At 36.0% G+C, this 22,799-nt stretch overlaps 1 protein-coding gene and 1 long non-coding RNA gene across 23 annotated transcripts in view; one reads left to right on the top strand and one right to left on the bottom strand.

Annotated features, from left to right (window-relative positions):
- LOC124110154 (polycomb protein SCMH1) overlaps positions 1 to 22,799 on the bottom strand; it is a 199,287-nt gene that overhangs the window by 36,736 nt on the left and 139,752 nt on the right. For 21 of the 22 annotated variants that reach the window (XM_046469287.2, XM_058570844.1, XM_058570845.1 and 18 more), the window contains 2 exons: positions 15,172 to 15,404; positions 11,315 to 11,441 (listed from right to left, as the gene is read on the bottom strand). The exons of the other annotated variant lie outside the window; for it this stretch is intronic. In XM_046469287.2, the coding sequence (XP_046325243.1) occupies positions 11,315 to 11,441; positions 15,172 to 15,404 (360 nt within the window). The remainder of the gene's footprint in view (positions 1 to 11,314; positions 11,442 to 15,171; positions 15,405 to 22,799) is intronic. 22 annotated transcript variants of the gene reach the window in all.
- On the top strand, positions 1,629 to 9,583 carry LOC124110159 (uncharacterized). Its single transcript, XR_006857191.2, has 3 exons — positions 1,629 to 1,933; positions 2,116 to 2,273; positions 9,382 to 9,583. It is a non-coding gene; the product is annotated as an uncharacterized LOC124110159 (long non-coding RNA).

Genomic DNA, 22,799 nt, shown 5'->3' with positions numbered 1-22,799 from the left:
AGTCTCAGATGAGGTTTTGGACTTAGACTTTTGGATAATGCTGGAACTGTTAAGATTATTGGGGCTCTTGGAAATGGACTAAGTGTATTTTTCATCATGAGATGGATATGAGCTTTTTGGGGCCAGAGGCAGAATGTTATGGGATGAATATGTGACATCTCCCAAAAGCTCATGTGTGAGACAATACAAGAATTAGTGAATCCATTCACTAACATGGATTAACTAAGTGGTAACTATAGGGAAGTAGAGTGTAGATGGAAAAAGTAGGTCACTGGGGATATACCTTTGGGGTTTGTATTTTGTCCTCCGTGAGTGGAGCTCTCCATGCTTCCTGTTGTCATGTCCTGAGCTGCAGTCCTCTGCTATGCCCTTCTGCCATGCCCTTCTGCCATGATGTTCTGTCTCACTTTGCGCCCAAAGCTATGTAATCAGTCATTTATGGACAGAGACCTCTGAAACTGTATGCCAAACTAAACTTTTCCTCCTTTTAATTGTTCCTGTCAGGTCTTTTGGTCATAGTAACAAAAAAGCTGACTAAACACCTGGTGATGATTTAAAAAATATTTTTCTATATGGATTAAATGGTGAAATATAAAAGGTAAAACCATACAAACTTTAGAAGTAGTTTTAAAACTTAAACCCCAAATTCTTTGACATTCTTCCTATTGATCTCTTTCACATTGACCAATAGACTATAGTGGAAATGACACTGTGCCAATTTCTGGGCCCAAGCAAAGTATCCTGTAGAGAAAAACCAATAATTGAAACCAATGTGTCACCATGTGAAGAAAGTGTGTCCTTCTGTCCCATCAAGCCATTCCAGCTGACACTGTATACAACAGAGAAAAGCTTCCCCACCCATCTCTTCTCTTACTGCTGTTTTAAGCCATGATGTTTTATGGTGGTTTGTTAAAGAACAAATTATTATCAGAACAGACTGATACAAGATACAAGATACTGCAGTAACAAAGGCCTAACACATGGCAATGGCTTTGAAACAGCCAAAAAAAAAAAAAAAAAAAATGCACAGAGTGCTACAAAGAGAATATTAGTGAAAACTGGAAGAGCATTTAATACAAACCTAAAAGTTCTCTAGGAGCCTTTCAGTGACAGTTAAAAGGACAGTGAGGAAAATTTTATTGGAAGATGGAGGACAGGGGATGTTTGCTAGGAAGGGACTGCAAATTTGACAAGATTGTTGCCTACCATGAAATAGAAAAATAGAAAATGTTCCTGATGAGCTCAAAGAAATAGCTAGAATTTCCAAACTAAGTAATGAAAGTGCCATGATACTTCTCATTGCTTATGATAAAATGTAAGATGAAAGATGAGCTTAAAAATTTTAAACATACACACAAACCCAGGACTTTCATAGTTTACAAACATAATTTTTCTCATTTCCAGACTCTCCAGAGGGCAAACAACTTTACTTTAGCCCGTAAGAAAGGGCCAAAGATAAACTCCACAATGACAGAAAAAAATTCTTAATTAAGGTGTCAGAAATATATAAGGGTATGCTTCATAGACGTTGAGACCAAAAGGCTCTAAGAATATTAAGGTCAAGACTTGCAGATTCTTTCTCTTAAATGGGATTTTTCGGAATCTTAAGGGTAGTTTCATAGCTGCAGCTGCACAGAAGGACCAAAGCAGAAAAGGATGTCTTTGGACATCTGTGGTTGTGGCTTTTGTTTCATAAAATGAACCTGGACAGCAGTCAAAAAAAAAGCCCTTCAAATTTTTAAGAGAACCCATCTAGCAGAAGTACTGCCAGCATGGCCAGAAGGTTGAGAGATGGTACAAAACAGAAACGATCCCTTGGGCCTCTAGCATTTTATAGGCAAGAAGGTTAAGAAGTCCATCTCATTTTGCTCTTGGAAATGGAAGGATGATCCAGAGGACAAAACAAAGAGCAAGGGAAAACAACTTCCAAGAGGTAATACTGAATCTGATTAGGGATGGTAACATGTGCCCAGTTGTATTTCAGAATTTCTACAGACCAGTGTCTTTATTTTCCATCCCTTTAGAATGAGGGGAAGTTATCTTATATTTGTTCCCTCCACTGTGTGTTGAACATGTGATAACAGCAGATAATCTGTTTTTTTGTTTTTTTTTTAGTACACAGGTATTCAATGGAGAGGAATTGCACTCAAGGAGATGCACCTGAGAAACTTCACTCAAGTGGCCTTGTGTACACCCACACCCGATTTAGATGATGCAATCTTGGATCTTGAGCCTGATACTGTAAAGGGAAGAGGCTTTTGATGAGAAATCTTGTGAGTAAAAGAATTAATTTTTAAAGTAAGAAAAGTATAGGTAATTTATGTTCAAAGAGTTGAATGATATTGTTTAAAATATGATCCATTATTCTTTGATCCTACACCCACTGAGAGGGGGGGTCCATTCCCCTCCTCTTGAATCTGGGATGTGTGACTGACTAATCTTTTAAAAAATTTAAAAGACTAGAAATCATACAATGTCCTATCTCAGGACATAATAGAATTAAACTAGAAAGCAATAACAGATGATATGTGGAAAATCCTCAATAGAATTAGTCTGGAGGTATAGCTCAGTGGTATAGCATTTGCCTAGCAGGGCCCTAGGTTTGATTCCCAGCACTGCAAAAACAAATGAACAGATATAAATAAATAAGTAAAATGAAAGGGAAGGTAAAGCATAAGTGGAAGAATAAATAAAGATAAAATAATGTTTATTCTTCATTGATCTAATAGATAAAAGTTTGTCTCAAATAATAATACAATGATATCCTTGATTATGTGTGTGTGTGTGTGTGTATGCACATGCTTATGTACAATGAAATGATTAATAGAAACAGTTCAAGGTATGAAAGTGAGAAATTAGGATTATAAAATAAATACTCACTCATAACACCTATGAAGCAATATAGTGTTATTTGAAAGTGGACTTGGATTAGTTGTAAATATATATTGCAAACTGTAGGGTAATCACTAAAATAAGTAAAAAAGAAATATAACTATCATGCCAAGAAATAAGGGAAACTAAAAAGGAACTTTACTCAAGGAGGTGCAGAAAAAGACAAAAATAATAACAAAAAGAAGGGCAACAAATAGAAAACAGAAACACGTGTTGGGTATTAGAACAATTATATCAATGATCACTTTAAATATCAATGGACTAAATACACCAATTAAAAGAGATAGATTCTCAACTGGATAAAAAAAGATCCACGTTATTTGTATATCAGAAAATTTATAATAATATAAATTAAAAATAAATGAGTGGAGAAATCTAATACCATACTAAAACTTATCAAAAGTAGAAGTAGCTATATTCCTTTCAGAAAGAACAAATTTCAGAGGAAGAAAAATTATCAGGGAAAGAGGAGCATGACATAATGATAAAGAGATTAATTCTCTAAGAAGTATTGATCCTTAATGTGTACGCATCCAACAACAGAATGTCAAAATATGTGAGGCAAAACCTGTTAGGACTTCAAGGAGAAATAGATGAATCCACTGTTACAGTTGGAGACTTCAATACTCCTCTATCAGATGTAGAAACATCCAGCACATAACTGAACTCAAAGGTAGCATCAATCAACTACTTCATTCAACAAGAGCAGAATATATATTCTTCTCATTTGGAACTTCATCAAGACAGACCATATTTTAGGCCATAAAACATACTTAAAAAATTTAAAAGACTAGAAATCTTACAATATCCTCTCTCAGGACATAATAGAATTAAACTAGAAAGCAATAAGAGACGATATGTGGAAAATCCTCAAACACATGAAGATTAAATAACACAGTTCTAAAGACAAGGGTCAAAGAAATATCATAAAAAACTAAAAAATAATTTGAATTAAATAAAAATGAGAATATAACATCAATATTTGTGAGATAAAATAGAAGCAGTGCTTCAAGGGAAATGTATAGCAATGAATACATATTTAGAAAAAAAATCTGAAAATCAGTAACACAAGCTTCCACTTTAGGAAACTAGAAAAAGAAGAGTAAATTAAATCCAAAGTAGGCAGAAGAAGATAAGAAATAATAAAAATTAGAGCAGAAATCAATGAAGTTGAAAAAGAAAATCAGAAAAAAAAGTGAACCCAAAAGTTGCCTGTTTGAAAAGATAGATAAATTGATAAGATTCTAGCCATAGTAAGAGAAAAAGAGAGATTACACAAATTACTAATATTAGAAGTGACTGGGGTGGCAGGGGAGACATCTCTACAGATAACATGGTCATTAAAAAGTAATAAAGGAAAACCATGCACAAAACTCTATGCTCAAAAATTTGATAATCTAGATGAATGGATCAATTCCTTGAAAGGCAAAACTCAATCAAAAATAAAACTACAAAGCTGGGTGTAATAATATGTGCCTGTAGTCTTAGTTTGAGCCCAGGAATTCAGGACCAGCCTGAGTAATGTATTGAGACACTGCCTCTTATAAATACATAAATAAATAAATAAGGATAAAGGAGAAAGAGGAGGAGAAAAATACAATCTAAACAAGCATATGTTTATTAAATAAGCAATCATATATCTGAATCAATAATTCACAATATCCCCAAATAGAAAGTGCCAGGCCCAGGTAGGTTTACTTATGAATTCTACGAAACATTTAAGGAAGAAATTATACCAATTAGCCACAATCTCTTTAGAAGATAAAAGCAGAGTGAATACTTTCTAACTCATTCTATGAGGTCAGTGTTACTTTAATATCAAAATCAGACATAACAAAATTATAGACCAGTACCTCTTATGAACATGGAATGAAAATCCTCAACAAAATATTAGCAAGTTTAATTCAATGTTGCATAAAAAGAATTATACATCATGACCAAGTGGGATTGATCCAGATATGCAAGGTTTATTCATTTTTCAAAAGTTAGTGTGATCGATTCTATCAATAGACTAAATAAGAAAAAATCACATGACCATATAAATGATCAAGCTTTTGAGAATATCCAATACTCAGTCACAGTAAAAAATTCCCAAATAACTAGGAATACAGGGGAACTTCTTCACCTTGATAGATAACATACATTAAAAAAACCCATAGAGTTAATACCATATATAATGGTGAGAAATTGGAAGCTTTCCCACTAAGATCAGGATCAAGGCAAGGATGTCCCTCCTCTCTCATCACTCCTTTTCCACACCACACTGGAAGTCCTAGCTAATACAGTAAGACAAGAAAAGGAAATAAAGGTATACATATTGGGAAGGAAAAAAAACCTTTTTGCTGGTATATGATTGCTTGTGAAGAGAATATGGAAGAATTGCCAAATACCTTTTGTAACTAATAACAATTACAACAAGGTCACATAATATAAGATCAATATACAAAAGGTCAATTACTCTCCTTTGAACCAGCAACCAACAAGTAGATAATATTAAGCCAGGCACAGTGGCAAATGCCTATAATCTTGGGGACTCAGGAGGCTGAGGCAGGAGGATACAAGTTCAAGTAGCTTCAGCAACTTAGTAGGACCTGATCTCAAAATTTAAAAAAAAGGGTTGGGAATGTTGCTCAGTGGTAAAGAACTACTGGGTTCAATACCCAGAACCATAGTCAATCAACAATCAATTTAACAAAACCCAATACCATTTATAATGGTGTCAGAAGCAGGAAGAAGATAAAAGAAGAAGGAAGAGGGGATGAAGAAAGAAAATGAAAAGAAGGAGAAGAAGAAGGAGAGCAAAATAATTAGATATAAATTTAACAAAATATATACAAGATTTCTATGAGGAAAACTATAAAACTGATAAAAGAAATCAAAGAACTAAATAAATGGAGAGCTATTTCTTGTTCATAGACAGGGAACTTGATTTAGAGATTCAACACAACCCCCAATAAAAATCCCAGGAAGTTATTTTGTGGATGTCAACACACTGGACCTAAGCTTTAAATGGAGAGACAAAAATAGAAAAAAAAAAAAAGACCCAGAATAACCAATATGGTATTGAGGGAGAAGAATAAAGTTGGGGGACTGATACTTCCTGACCCAACACTTATTATAAAGCTATCATTACCAAGATAAGATGATACTGCCAAAAGTACAGACAGAAAGCTCAGTGAAACAGAATAAAGAGCCCAGAAATAAACACATGCCCAGATATAGACAACTTATCTTTCAGAAAGGAGTGAAGGCAATCTAAATCTAAATGATTTAGATATAAGGTGTCCCCCAAAAGCTCACGTGTGAGATAATGCAAGAAGGTTCAGAGAAGATATGATTGGGTTATAAAAGCCTTACCCCAATCAGTGAAATTACTCACTTGATGGGATTAACTGAGTGGTGGCTGAAGGCAGATGGGGTGTGGTTGGAGGAGGTGGGGCTTGGAGGCGTGGGTATATATTTGTGTTTTGCAAGTAGAGCGCTCTCTCTCTCTCTCTCTCTCTCTCTCTCTCTCTTTGCTTTCTGATAATCATGTGAGCCTCTTCCCTCTGCCACTCTCTTCTATCATGATGTTTAGCCTCACCTTGAGCCCCGAGGAATGGTGCCTGCTGTCTATGGATTGAGACCTTTGAATCTGTGAGCCCCCCCAAAAGCTTTTCATCCTCTTCAGTTGTTCTGGTTGGGTCTTTAAGTCACAGCAGTGAAAAAGCTGCCTAAAACAGTAGTTTTTTTCAACAAATGGTGCTGGAGCACCCAGACATCGACATGCCAAAAGAAAAACAAACAAGCAACCCTCTCTCTGAAAAACATAGCTAGACAAAACCTTATCTTAAAAATATCAACTTAAAATGGATAATAGACTTAAATATAAAATGCAAAATTTCAAAATTCCTAGATGATTAGATACACCACCCAAAGCATGATCTTCAGAAGAATAATTAATAAGATGGATTTCATGAAAAACTCTACAAGAAAGGCACTATCAAGAGAAGAAGAAGAAAATCTCTTTCATCCTGGAATAAAATATTTTTCAAAGACATATGATAAAGAATCATCCAAAATATACAAAGAACTCTCAAAACTCAAAAACAAATTAAGAATTGTTTTCTAATTGTTAAAATGATTGCAAAGTGAACTAAAGACATTAACAGATACCTCATCAAAGAAGATATACAGATGGCAGATAATTCAACATCATGTCATTAGGGAAATTCAAATTAAAACAACTGTGAGATCTCACCACATACTTATTAAAATGGCCAAAGTACAGAACATAAACAATACCAAATGCTGATGAGAATGGTGAGCAATAGAAACTATCATTCATTGCTGGAGGGAAGGTGAAATTTACAGCTACAATGGAAGACTGTTTGATAATTTCTTACAAAACTAAACATATTATTACTAATTCAGTAGTTGCTGTCCTTGGCATTTACCCAAAAGAATTGAAAGCTTATGTGTACACACAGTCATGGCACATGGATATTTATAGCAGCTTTATTCATAACTGCCAAAACTTATAAGCAACCAAGATGTCTTTCAGTGGGTGAATGGACATATAAATTGTGGTACATCCAGACAATATAATATTATTCAATGTTAAAAAAAATGAGCAATCAAGTCCATGAAAAGACTTGAAAGAAATTCAAATGCATATTACTAAGCAAAAAGAAATAAATCTGAAAAGGCTACATATGGTATAATTCCAACTATATAATATTCTAGAAAAGGCAAAACTGTGGAGACAGAAAAGATATCACTGGTTGTCAGGATTAGGGAAGAGAAATGGATGAGTAGGAAGAACACAAAGATTTTTAAGGAGTGAAATTTTAAAAGAGTGAAACTCTTTTGTATAATACTGTAAATAGTTGATACATGTCATTATATATTTCTCAAAATGCCTAGAATGTAAAACATCAAGAGAGAACCCTAATGTGAACCATGGACTTTGGGTGACAATAATGTGTCAGGCAAGTGAATCAATTATAACAAATGAAGCACTCCAGTAGGGGTTGCTGAATATAAAGGAGGTGCTACATGTGTGGGGACAGGGGAATATAAGAAATTTATGTACCTTTCATTCAGTTTTGCTGTGAACTTAAAAGTGCCCTAAAAAATAAAGTCTATTAAAAAAATTCAGAGAACAAAAAAGAGCTCTTGACAGCAGATACAGATTTCCAAATGTGAAGAAGTAGAGTAAAAGCATTTCTTAAATGTGTATGACTAAGGGGCTGGGGATGTGGCTCAAGCGGTAGCGCGTTCGCCTGACATGCATGCGGCCCGGGTTCGATCCTCAGCACCACATACAAACAAAGATGTTGTGTCCGCTGAAAACTAAAAAAAAAATAAATATTAAAAAAAATGTATATGACTAAATTCCCTAAACGTATGTAAATTCCTTTAATGCAGAGTATTTTGCAGGACTGGTATTCCCACCAAACACATTTTGGAAAATGTCACTGGAGTGCTAAATAATTATAATTTAGAAAGTAAGATGGCCGAAATGAGAAACTCAGTACAAAGCTTGGAAAATATAGTTGAGGAAGGCTTGTAGAATTGTGAATGAAAAGACAAATAGAATAGGGATAACAATGAAGAGGGAGTGGGCTGTGGTTGTAGCTCAGAGGTAGAGTACTTGCCTAGCACGAGTGAGGCACTGGGTTCAATTCCCAGCACCATATAAAACTCAATAAATAAAAATAAAGGTATTGTGTCCATCTACAACTAAAAGCAATCAAAAAAAAAAAAAGAATTAAGAGGGGTGTGAATATTAGAGGACCAGTTTAAGTGGTCCAACATCTGAACACCAGGTACGCTAGAATGTGTAAATAAAGAATTTAAGAAAATTTTACCAAATGTGTGTGTAGGATGGTAGGTGAAAATGCCTCTAAGGTGAAATCTCAGAATCCTGGGGTGGAGTAGAGGGAAAGGGAAAGATGAGAGGCTGCAGAGAGAATACAGTTTCATACAAAACTAAAAGTATGAATCTAAGATAAAAATTGATAAAAATAAAAAAATTAGGGGCTGGGTAATAGCTCAGTTGGTAGAGTGCTTTGCTTCACATGTACAAGGCCATGGGTTCAATCCCTAGCACCCCCTACCCACTGCCCCCCCCAAAAACCCCACAAACACCACTTATGAATAAAGAAAAATGAATTCTCAAAAATTAGCAAATTAAATCTATGAATGTATAAACAGAATTATACACTAACACCACCAAGTGGGAATAATTATAACTTCCAAAGAATGGTACAACATTGAAAAATCAATTAATGTAGTCCATCACCTTCACAAGTTCAATAAGAAAAATTCTAAGATCAAATCAATAGGTGCAGAGAAAACATAAAACGAAAAATAAACAAATTTTTATAAGTGTTGTACAGTTAAGTGTCACAAACCGTCCATGGGCCGTGTGTGGACTATATTGTGCATAGTAGCCTAATGAGGGCGTAAGTCTGGCATTGGGAACCTCCTGTGGCACTCTTACAGGGACTGATCGCCTGATGCAGGTGAACTTCCCCCTCAAGCTCTGCCAGAGATCCCACACAGCACCTGAGATGGGTGTGACCTGCCAAGATGTCAATCAACCTGCTGACTTCAAGATACCAGGAAGCAAGACTCCGCCCTTGAAACCTTATCCCTGCCTTTGATGTCCCCTGATATAAATAAAGCAAGCTTGGGCTCCATTTTGCCAGAGTGTAGAAGCTTGGTCTGTATGATCTGCTAGCCCGTCCTGTCCCTGCTTTCTGAAAATATTTTCAGTGTCCTGTGGTTTTTTCATTGTTCTATTTTTCTTAGCTTTTATTTCTTAGCCAGCCCATTCCACCGAGGAGAACTCCATTTAAGAAGAATGAAAGGAAGGTATTAAAGGATATACTGTGGTACACAACATTAAATCTATGATAGCTTTTATGTTATCATTAAGGGACAATAAAAGTAGCCTCAGCTAATCCTAAGCATAGATGTATGAATTGGGGCTCACACAGAGTGAGCCAAGGTCCAATCGAGAGATTGTGACACAGTGATCAGAAATGGTTGTTATAGCCTGACATGAACAGGACACAGACACACATGGTAAATTCTCATGAAAGAAATTTAAATGCATATTTAAATTTCCCTGGGCCACGAGTTTTAGGCCAAGGGAGGGATGCTAACCCAGTGAGTGCAAGAGATGGTATGCATTATAGTCATGAAGCTCTTGCTGTTGTGGGTCTTCTAGATACTACTGAAAAGGCACTTTGACACCCACTTGGAATCTAAAACAAGGCGGGCTAAACCAAGCAAGTATACAGGTATCTAGGGGGCATGTCAGGAGGTTGGAAAATATAATCAATATTATTACCAATGTCCTTATTTGTCCTTACTTCATCATACATGGAGTTTAGGGACTAAGAAAACCCAGTAACTGGCTGGATCTAGATGCAGATGACATTTAGAGAAATCATGTGATAAGGCACTGAACACAGGTGAACATACATGCTACTAGCAGGCTCTGTCAGATTCTACAGGTTATTTGGAGAGGAAATTGTGGGTGGCCCTTCTCTTTAAGCTCTTAAATTTTAGGATTTTGGAAACTCAACTCTTTCTAAGAGAAAGACCACTCTAACTTCCACAGCTTCCATGGGGATCTCTCTAATTACTTAAATATCTCTAAAGAAGATAAAGTATTTGTAGAGCAAGATTACACACACACACACACACACACACACACACACACAACACACCCCTTCTAATTTGCACATAAAAATGAGTTCTATTCTTTATAGCTAATTCACTGGGAAACTGTGAATCTATTTTAAAGGTATAGTTCTTTTAGAGTTCCCTCCATAGATAGTTTATAAAATGGGAGCAGATATGCATAACTCCTAGTTTATAAAATGGGAACAGATATATATAAGCAAGTTACCCATCCTCTTCAGCCATCAGATTTTGTTTTGAAAGAAACATGCATTGGCTGGCCTCCCAAATCAAGTTCACTCACATTATACTACAGTTGACCATCATCAAGATTGTTTTAAAAAATCAGAAAAATTTCATACAAATTTGAGTGGTTGCGGCATTACTAGAATGTTAGGAGGATTCTGGAAGATGAAAGGGATCACTACAAAGTGGAAGCTCCCAGATCTGCAGGTTAGTATTATTCTAAACTAGGTCAGGGACCTCTAGGTACTTCCCACAATCTCCCCTAATTGGCCCAAGTTCTCCAACCTTAAGTTCACAGAACACTCACCTAAGATTCTTTGATAATTCGGACAGAATGAAGTTTCTCTGAAACTATTCCCAATGCCAAATTTAAAACGCTTAAAAAAGATTCTACCTAGGTTTAGAAAAGAGAGGGGGCTAGCTATTGGTGGAAGATAAGAGGAAGTGTAGATGCTGGGGCCAAAGGCTTGTTAAAGCTAGTCCCGTCCTCTGTTCTTACCTGTGGGGGCCTGCATGGCTGAGCTGGGGATGGTGGCAGCATCTTGGGGAACAGTGCTGGTATCCGGTTCAGGGGTGCTGGTTGTTGGTGAGGTGGGTGGTGGGCTCAGCAAAGTCCGAGGTTTCCTCTGTCAAAATGGATGGGGAAAAGTTTGCTACCCATGATAGGTAACTTGTCTTCTCTTCCTCCACTCCTGGCACTTAATTCACCCATAATACAAAAATATATTTGTAGCTGGAACTTCATTTTCTTTGTTTTCCATTCAGCATCTAGCCCAAAGCTGTACATATAATAGATATGCTTAGTAAACATTTTCTGTATCTATGCATAAGATTTTGTGTTCTGCAGAGCTAGATTTTTTTTTTTTTTTTTTTTTTTGGTACTGAGGATTGAACTCAGGGGCACCTGACCACAGATCCACATCCCCAGCCCTATTTTGTATTTTTATTTAGAGACAGGGTCTCACTGAGTTGCTTAGCACCTCACTTTTGCTGAGGCTGGCTTTGAGCTTGTGATCCTCCTGCCTCAGCTTCCTAAGCCGCTGGGATTACAGGCATGTGCCACTATGCCTAGCTGCAGAGCTAGATTTTAATGCTTGTTTATACTAGCTTCAATACTATCATATGAAATCCCAGATTCTTTAGAAATTGGGCAGCTAAAAGCAAAAAGAAAAAAGCATACTATGGCTTAAATCTCTACTGACATTATTTGTTACTTTCTGTTTTTAAAAATAAAAATGACACTTCTAACTCTACAAACTACTATTCTGTCCTACCTCTTCCCTCACACATCCTATTCTAGCAATTCCTAATCATAACACTTCTCTAAAAACCCTGAAGGTGTACCTAGCCCACACCTTCAATATTTAGTTGTCTCTTCTTCCTGAAGTAGCCTTTATTCTTTTATTTACCTTACAAATTTCGGTTCATCTAGGAAGTTTTCCTCTAACTACTACTTTTTTTATTTTCTGTACTTTGCATTGTTGCAATTGTCAATGTATTGACATTTACATAAATAACACTGTCACTGTCATTATATGTTTGCATACTGCCTCCTTGAGCTGCTTGAGGGTCTGATTCTGAGTATCATTTCTAGCATGGTGCTTGACATATATAACACATGTTTTTTTTTTTTTAATTTTTAAAATTAAAAAAAAATTCTATTTGTTCTTTTTAGTTAAATATGACAGTAGAATCTACTATGATAATTTATAAATCATGGAATACATCTTATCCTAATTAGGACCCCAGTTTTGTGGATGTACATAATGTTGAGATTCACTGTGGGATATTCATATGTGTACACAGGAAAGTTATGTCAGATCCCACAGTGCAGAGCACCAACAAAGGGGAAGTAATAAAGAGGATTTGAGAGAAATATATTTTCTTTAATCTGCTCAGGGAAATCTCTGGAGGATAAAGATGTCAGGGTGTTCCAAGAAATAGTTTTCTAAAAGCGTATCTAATGTAATGCAAACACAAACATTACCAAGATCCAGAAATCCCCTTTTACTAAATGCCCCATTTAGGGTCAACTACTGTGAATTTTATAAACCTGTCTGCTTGCTAGGAGTACACTCTCTGAAGAGAGTTTGCTGATGGCAGTAGGCATGCATACAATGGTCTTGCCTGGAAAAGCCCTCATGCAAACCCTTAACAGAAATGGACGTCTGCTCATATTTCCCAATATCACTAAAAGTGAATATCCAAATAACCAATGAGTCAGGAATGAAGGGAAACTTCAATGAGTTGGTAGAATTTTGTGGGGTCCCTAAAGGAGCAAGTTATGTGCCTGGATGTTGTAGAAGAAAGCAGAAAGATGATTCCTATTTCAGATAGGTGCATTTCCATGTATTTTATCTTGTCACATATTACATCATCTCTATTATATAGGTGAGAAAACTGGGGCCCAGAACCTTACTCAAAGATGCTTTCCCAGAGTCATACAGGTAGCCACAAATGGAGGTGACATCTGAACCTAAGTGTGACTGGCTTAAAAGCCTTCCTTTTTGCTTCAAAAAGGAATATTATACTCATAGGTAAAATGGGTGGTATATACTCTTATAGAAGTAGGTAAAAGAATAGAAGGGGAATGAGGGAGTCATAAGCCAGGCCATAAAATACAAATGTGATGAGAATGATTGCCTTCAAGAAGGATGGAAAGAAAGAAGACTTTGGCCACTATGTTTAAGATTACATGAGGGAACAGAGCATAATAGTTAGGTTCTGAAGTATCTTAATGGTCAACCATCCATCCAATACTTCTATTCCCTCTCCCTGAATACATTCCTCTCATAAAGTCACCAGTCTCTAGCAAAACACCTCTAGTCCCATTTTGGGATATAATTAACTGTTCCTTTTATGTTGAGACAAAGACCTTCTGCTTAAGTTTCTGCTTATTGTTTCAGTCTTTGGAGTCCCACAGATAGTTTTCTTCCTCTTTGACAATCTTTACAATGTGTTCACATCATCAAAACTATGGCTTCTCTGACTTTGGCATCCCTAGGGCCTTCAGCCTTTTCTCCACAACATGAGAAAGAAGAATATAATAGAGATAAAAATAAATCAGGACCTGGGTTAGGGGTTAGTGGTAATAGCTCAGATATATCATATGTTATATAGGAAGATTAGGAAGTGACATTGAGTGTTTAAAGCCAATTAGTAGGAGACAACTGAGATTGGTAACATCATCATTTTAAATTATCCATCCATCCATTGATCCATCCACCAACCATCCATCTATCCATCCATTCTGCACATACTGAACATCTCCCAAGAGACTGAGATACAAGGCACTGCAGAAGAAAAAGAAAAGAAAAAGATTAGATTATTGAGGACTTTGAAGAGCTTATATTCTATAAGGACTGAAGTTAGTTGGAGCTACTAATCTACTAAACAAATAAAACAAATAAATCAACTAACTAGCCCTAGGGAAGAATATGAGACTGAAATGGATTGCCCAGGAGGAACTGGGCATCATTTCCACATTGGAACTCAGATATTCTAGTTCAGGAAGGAGAGTCTGAGAAATCCACTGATAGGAAGTAATGAGGAGGGGATGGTAGAGGGGCCCTAGAGAAGCTGCTGAAGAGCCTCCTCTTCACATCAATGCTTTCCCTAGGGAAGATATCCATGAAGAACTGGCATGTCTAAGAGTTAGTACTTCCAATAATAGTACTCAGAGGAGCTTGATTTAGTAACTTTTTCCAACACTAGAGGTGTTAAGTCCCTTAGGAAATGTAGAGAGTAAATACATGATAGGGCAGTGGTGACCTTGGAATTTGAAGATTGAGGTATCACAATCAATACAGTCTCTGCTATGTACTTGCTTAGGACCTAGGAAAATCACTTCACATACATAAGTCTCAACTTACTTAATAATAAAATAACATTAACACAAGCTCCAGAGTTTTGTGAAGATTACATGATGTGAGATAATGGTGTCTAATTTAGAACCTGACACTAAGTAGGTATCTAATAATTTTTTACAGAAGGGGGAGTGATAGCAAAAGAAATATTTACAGAATAATTTGCTCTTTCTGTTCACATGCTGGGAATCTACATTGGGAAAGTTAACAAGGAGCAGAGCCTTCCTCCTATGAAAGACTAGATAGAATCCCCCCCTTATGTGAGTAACTTTCATCAATGTCAAAATTTGTCTCCACTATTCTATCTTTAATAGTATCAACTCCCAGGTAAAAAGCTAAGTAGAGATGACAGTTTAGGATATTCCTCTTAAAGTCATACATTAGGTGGGGAATAGGAACAGATCTGCTGCTTTCCGAGATAAACTGGTATGAATGAATTACCCCTTTATAGCCCCTTACCCCTTTCTGGGAATCCCACATTTTTACCTACCTTACTGCCAGGTTTGGGACCCCTCTTCTTTGGGAATTTCAAAGATTCAGCTGACTTGGATGGGGTAGAGATGGGATGGGAAATAAGGGTCTTGGGTGTTCGACCCCGCTTCTTTCCTGGTTTACGACCCCTCTGCCCTGGTTGATGCTCCAAGACAGTTTTGGTGCTGCTGTGGATGCTGGGCTTCTCAGTGTTCACATCAGACGCAGGGAAGGGATTCTTTGGAATCACAACTGCAAGAAAAAGACTCATTCTATCACGCCCTCCTTTGCCTGCATTCCCATCCCAGACAAGGAAAAAAGAATTTGCACTTTTGCTCAGGTAGTTTTGCACTAGGGAACTAGTTTCCTGTCATTTGACCCAAAAGTTTAAAAAAATTCAGAAGAAAACTGAATTTTAATTGGCTAGAATTGAAGGTTTAAAATTATTTATAGCAGCAAAAATATTAAAAATTTCTCCCCAGGTATCTTAGAGAAATATTGTGACCTAAGTCCAAGTTGAGGTACATGATCAGAACCATAGCGTCTGGGTTAGAATGGCTCTAAGGAATGCACAATCTTTTCTTGCTGAGAATGAAGATACAAGGCTCAGAAGAGAAAATGATGGCTTCGCCAGGTGATGCAGTGAGATGGGATAAGGACTCTGTTTTGAAACTGAGTACTGATGACCAAGTCTACATCAATCAACTTGAAGTTTTAATATGATTATTGTAGCAAGGAACAGTGAAACACATGGAAATATAAATCTGACAGCATGTGTCTTTACCTTAAAATCCTTTGCTCCTTAATACCTTTGAGAAGTTTAAATTCTTTATCATGATTTTCAAAGGCTTTTGTGTCTTTGCCCCTATCTTGCCCCCCCCCCCCATTATGTTTGATGTCATTTCCTGTCACCCATCTTTGTGTTCCAATAGTTCTACATATTAAGCTCTCTATTATTCTTGGTTAAGCATACATAACACTAAATTTTCAGCCCTCAATCCAGGGCTGCCTCCATACTGAGGCCTTCTCTGATCATGCCCTACTCAAGTAGAGCCCTCCCCAGTTTCTAAAAGATTTTGTAGATTTCTGTGTTAGAGTGCTTCTTAATTTTACTCTTATCCTTAAATTGAGATTTTTTTTGAGATAAGGAATATCTAATTCATTTCACAAAAGTTATTGAGCACTTACTACAAGTTATGCACTGTTCTAAGCCTTCGCAATAGAACAGTGAAAAAGCAGTTTCCAAGCTCACGGAGATTTTTTCCTAGAGGGAGAGACAGAAAGTTGACAAACAAATACACAGATAACATCAGACAGTAAAAAGTGTAAGGGTAAGGAAACTGAGGTGGACCAAAAGTCCTCTTCAAGGAGATGACATTTACACAGAGCTCCCAAATGAGGCAAAGGCAGAAGTCTACGAAGATCTGAGGAAAGAACCTTGCAACTATAGAGTGTAACAAGTGTAAAGATTCTGAAATAGGAATATGTTAGTGTGTCTGAGGAATGGAAAGGAGTCAGTAAACTGAGTGAGCAAAAGGGAGAGTAGAGAGAGATTAGGTTAGAGAAGGAGCAGCAAGAAGACTGAGTAGGACTCTGCAGACATGAAAATGAATCGAACTTATTCTAGGTATGAAGGGGAGTCCCTGAATGGGGAGTGACATGGAACTGCTCTGACTATCCTGTGAGTGGGGCAAGAGTAGAATTAAGGAACCAGTTGATTACAGCAGATGGGTAAAAGATGCAGAATATGTTCTCCAAGTATAGTGAAGTTTATGCAGAAATCAATGTTAACTGTAGGAAGTCTTATCCATATGGAAAACAGTGAGACTTGACCCCTAACTCACACTAGATAATAAAATTAACATGAAAACAAAAACACCAAACATCTAGAATAACACAAGGGGAAAATCATCAAAACTTGGGTTAGGCAAAGAATTAATTAAATAGGGTACAAAAGCATTAATTATAAAGGAAAAGAATGGCATATAACTTCATTAAAAGAAAACATTTCTGGGCTGGGGTTCAGTGGTAGAGCACTTGCCTAGCAAGTATGAGGCCCTGTGTTTTATCATCCTTAGCACCATGGGGGGAAAAAAGAAAGAAAAAAATCTCCATTCATCAAAAGACAAAACTAAAACTGAAAAGGACAATTCAGGGAGTAGAAAAAATATGTGAGAAAAATAATATCTAGCATATGTAAAAATGAGTAATAGAAAGATTGACAACCTAATTTTAAAAATGGCTCTCAAGAGGCACTTCACAAAGATGGATATAAAAGTGGATAATAAACATATGAAAAGTTGCTAAATATTATTGTCAGAAAAATGCAAATTAAAACCATCATTATTACACCTCTACTCATATTGCCAAAATCAAAAGGACTGACAATGCCAGACAATGGTAAAGATGTGAAGCAACTAAAATTCAACATTGTTGTTGTGAACCTAAATAACTTTGAAAAATTGCTTCGTGTATATCCTATGACCTAACAATTCCACACCTAGGTCTATGTCCAAGATAAATGAGTATGACCACCAAATGATATGCACTAGAATATGTACCACAGCATCTTTCATAGAAAGGCAAAAATGGAAACAGTCTAACTGCCCAATAGAAGAATAGATTTTTAAAATGTGGCATATTTGTAGGGGGGGAAAATACTATACACAGAAATAAAAAGAATTATTGTTATATGCAGCAAAATTGATAAATCTCATTGCAAAAAATGTTAGACAAAGGAAACCAGAATATATGATTCCCTTTATATTAAGTTTGAAAATATAAAAACTAATCTAGATGATAGAATAGTGAATACCTTTGGGGGTGTTGAGTAGGTAAGGTTTTGACTAAGAGAGAGCATAAGTGAGTCTTCTGGGTGCTGGAAATGAACTGTATCAATATAAAATAAATGAACAAAAAAGACAAAAGATAATGGTGAACTGGAATCTTAGAATATAATCATATTATTGAAAAGGTTGAAAAATAGTTGGATTCAGAATACACTTTGAAAGAAAAGCCGACAAGCATGGATAGTAAACAGAACATTAGAAAACAGAAAACACAGAATTATACTGAACAGGTTCAATTAAAATCATATTTAGCTATATTCCATTTATGTAAGATGTGTCAAAATGCATTCTTCTGTCATGTATAACTAATTAAAACAAATAAAAAAGTCATATTTAGCATGGTGGCACATGCCTATAATCCCAGCAACTCAGGAGGCTGAGGCAGGAGGATTGCAAGTTCAAGGTCGGCTTCAGTAACTTAACAAGAATCAAAATTTTAAAAAAATTATATTTAATAAAAAAGAGTAGTCATGGATGATCTGATATTATTAGAATATGGGAGAATAAAGATGTCATTCACCAGGATAGGAAACCCAGAATTTACTTTTTAAATATGCTTTTTGTGAGATACCTATTAGATATCAAAATATGGAGATACTAATTAGGCAATTTAATATATGAGTCTGGAATTTAAGGGAGAGGCCAGGACTAGAGATAAAAATTTGAGAATCATCAGTATGTAAAGCCATGAAACTAGATGAGATCTTGTTGGATATGAGTGGAGTCAAGAAGGAAGAAAAAATTTGTTTCTGAGACACTCCAATATTTAGAAGTTGTAAAGTAGAAGAGGGTCTAGCAAAGGTCACTAAAGAGTGACCCATGAATGCAGAAGATGAGAAGAGTGTGAAGTTCTAGAAGTCAGTGAAAAGAGTGATCTAAGAAAGGTAGCACCTCCACTCAGTGATCAAAGTTGACATCAAAATAGGACACACTGACATGATGTGATGCACTGAGGGTACCAATTCACAGAGGTGTTCTTTCTGCCCATAGTCAGCAATCATGAATCACACAAACCAAAACTGAGGCACATTCAAAATAATAACTGGTCTGTCAATATCATAAAAAAAGACAGAACGATTCCAGATTCAGAAGACTAAAGTAATGTACAGCTAAGGTGATGAATGATCTTGTATCAGAGCCTGCATCAAAAAAAAAAAAAAAGTTTTGGGAAGAGAATATTAGAATAATTGACAAAATTTGCATGCTGTCTATGAAGTAATATTTGATGCCAAGTGTAGCCTACTGTCTGATGTTGAATTCATAAGGGATCCTTGGGAGCACCATATGCATTATGTAATAAATCTGAAGATATAACGTATGATTCAGCAATTCCAGTTTTAGGTATAAATTCATGAGAAATTCTTGCACATGTACACCAGCATATGTGTAAACTTATGCTCATAGAATATTATTTGTAATAACTGAAACTTGAAATAATCTAAATGTTTACTATAAATAAAATGGATTTAGGCTGTGGTGTACCTTATTGATAAGGACATGCTTAGCATAAGTGAGGCCCTTAGTTTGATTTCCAATACTGGCATGTGCATGCACACATAAAGATTTTAAAAATGTTACAAAGTTGGCAGTTCTCAGAGTGTGGTATGGGGGACCCAAGGGGGCCCTTAAAAAACCTTTTGAGGGTCTGTGCATATTAATAATGATGTTAAACATTATTTTTCTTTTCACATACATTCCATTGTGGTGGGAATCTTCCAGAGGTTACGTGTATAATGTCATATGTGCTTGCATATTCTATTTACTTTAAATACATTATTTATTATTATTATTTTTAAAAAGCAGCTTTCTGGGTATACTTTTTGTATATAAATATGCATGTGAATGTATACATGGTGAATGTGGATGTATGCATATATCCATGATTCACAATCAAGACAATAAACATTTATTACCTCTAAAAGTTTCCTCATGTCTCAGTCTGTGTGTGTGTGTGTGTGTGTATTAAGAACACAACATGAGATCTAACCTCCTAACAAAATATTAAGTGCACAATACATATTGTTATTATAGGCACCATTTTATAGAGCAGTTCTCTAAAACTTATTCACCTATGTAATTGAAACTTTATATCCATAGCCCCTTCCCAAGCCTCTGGCATCCATCATTCCATTTTCTGCTTCTATGTATTTAATTATTTTAGATACTTCATATAAGTGGAATCATATAGTATTTGTCCTTTTATGACTGTCTTCATTCACTTAGTAAAATGTCCTCTGGGTTTTTCCAAGTTGTTACAAATGGTAGGATTTTTTTCTCCCTGTCCATTTTTAAGGCTGAATTCCACTGTGTACATATATACAATTTTTATTAATCTGTTCTTATGGTAATTGAAATTTGGGTTGTTCCCATGGAATATGTGCTTGTATATTCTCATTTTTACAAGTTCTTAGTTTGGGGTTGGAATGGGGCTCAGTGGTACAGCACTTGCTTAGCATACATGAGGTCCTGGGTTTGATTCCTAGAAGTGCAAAGAAAAAAAAAAGCAGCCTAAGATTTAATTTTTACCATGCTAATATGGAGAGAGAGAACTGACATTCATGAAAGCTCTTTTGGGTCATTAAAGATATAAAAGTTCCCTGAGATCAAAAGATTTGGGAACTGCTGATCTATAATTATAATCACTTCCTTGCCCTCCTTTTTCTAGATTTGTCTAGGAAAAAAATAACCTTCATTAAATTCAACACTCTACCTATTCTATACCATAGCTTGAGTAAATGAACAAGGTAAATGGTATCACTTTTTTTTATTATTATTATTTTTTAATATTTATTTTTTAGTTCTCAGCGGACACAACGTCTTTGTTTGTATGTGGTGCTGAGGATCGAACCCGGGCCACACATGCCAGGCGAGCGCACTACCGCTTGAGCCACATCCCCAGCCCAAATGGTATCACTTTAAATTGACCATTCTAAACCCCAAGATTGCCCCAGATTTCTCCAGTAATAAATAGACCATGGAATGTAAACTGGGCAGGGAGGTAAGCGATTCACTTTGGAATTTCTGCCATCATATTGACCAAGTGCTAAGTTCTTAGTTGGTACTCAGGATAGGCTTACAGAATAAAAATGTAGAAAATAATTTTACTTCTCTTTTTTCTGTAAGGCTAGACATAAAAGTCCACAATACCAACAGGAGAAGAGGTTGCTCACTCTGGCCTGAAAGACTTGGACAGAAGAAACCAAATAATTATACTGAACAGTTCTGAAAAATCAGGTTATGCAGGTCTTGTGTGAGTAGTTAGTACAGATTAGGCTATGTGCTAATTTCAAAGTTTCTTAGTAAATGGATTTTCTTAAGTTATCCTGAGGGACTACAAGATTTGGAAGCTCTTTCTATCAGGAAGGCCTGACCTGCCTTGCTACATTCTAACTTAATTATCCTAGTTAAAAAAAAAAAAAAAATGGAGGGGTATCAGGAGACCAAGGATCTAATTCTACTCTTGTCCCCATGGTGTGACTCTGAGTTTATAATTTAAAAACAATCTTCTCTTATTTTCCCAAAAGTAAATAATTAAATAATTTAATCCCTGTCTTACTTCAGAGAAAGACAAAGGATAGTAAAATTTTTATGCTACTAAGGTTAACAGAATTAGACTCTTAATCAACAGTACTTTGATAAAGTTCTTCTTACACATTAGTGATTATACTTGGCAATCATGACCATCTTGTGAAGGCTGACATTTATCACCTCCTTTGAAATTGAAGAAAGTGAGCCTTGGAGAAGTGAAGTGGCAGAGTCAGGCACGATTCTAATCTTTGGAGTGTTCACTGAGCACACTCTGTCATATAGCCTAGGAGGTAGGGGAGATATCTCTAGACTGGTAGGAGTCCAAGGACTGTCATTTTATGTGTTAATTAATTTAACCAGATTAACTGAAGAGTGAATATCCAGGCTTAACAAGCATCTATGTTGGAAAAAAAGAAACATGATTCTTGCTCTAGAGGAGTACAAACTTGAGAAGGCTAAGTGGAGATCTTTGCACAATCAAGCATAATTCAGTGAGTGTGGAAGATACAAAATAAGCATGAACACCTTGGTCAGAAGGTAATGAGGTGCTCAAAGAAAGATGGGGCCATGTCAAAAGGACACAAGCCAATTTCAAGGGATGTTCACTGGCTTGGAACAATCTGAGCATCAAAACAAATGATAATAACAAATTACAACTCATGGAATAAAATTGGAATCCATGTGTGGTAACCAAATGAATACACAAATAAATAGGGAAGAAGGGAAACCTTGCTTATTTTAGAATCCTAGTTAATAACTGTCTATGAAATGAGCAAATTAGAAAATAATTTGTAAATGACTAATTCAAGCAAGATTCACCAGTAGATGCTAAAACTGCAGAGTGAACATTTGATGAGAAACAGAACATTTGTAGTCTCAAAGAACTTCTCCACAAGACAATTAGCTAATTATAAGAGAAAATAGTAACTCTTCAGTGAAGAAACTTAAATAAATAAAACTTAAATGAATAAAGTAGGTGAAGTTACTATCTACAGTTACGGGGAAGGTAGCTATCACACACCTCCAAATGCAACGCTTTGAGAAGAATGTCATACTGTACATAACATGAATCTAATCATGAGTTAACACCAACAAACCAGACTGAGAGCCAATCTGTACGATAATCGGACAAATATTTATAAAAATATATTAAAGTCATGAAAAACAAGAAAGAAGGAGAGAACTACTGCAGATTACAGGAGACTAAAGAGACATGACAATCCATGAATCAGAGTTTTCTTTTCCTAAAAGATATTACAGTATTGGGACA

Source organism: Marmota monax, unplaced genomic scaffold, assembly GCF_021218885.2.
Source record: "Marmota monax isolate L192 unplaced genomic scaffold, Marmota_monax_Labrador192_F-V1.1 WCK01_AAM20220418_F8-fsc00008, whole genome shotgun sequence".
In the NCBI taxonomy this organism is placed as follows: Eukaryota; Metazoa; Chordata; class Mammalia; order Rodentia; family Sciuridae; genus Marmota; species Marmota monax.
Note: the sequence above shows the minus strand (reverse complement) of the source record. Positions and strands in the feature narration are given on the sequence as shown.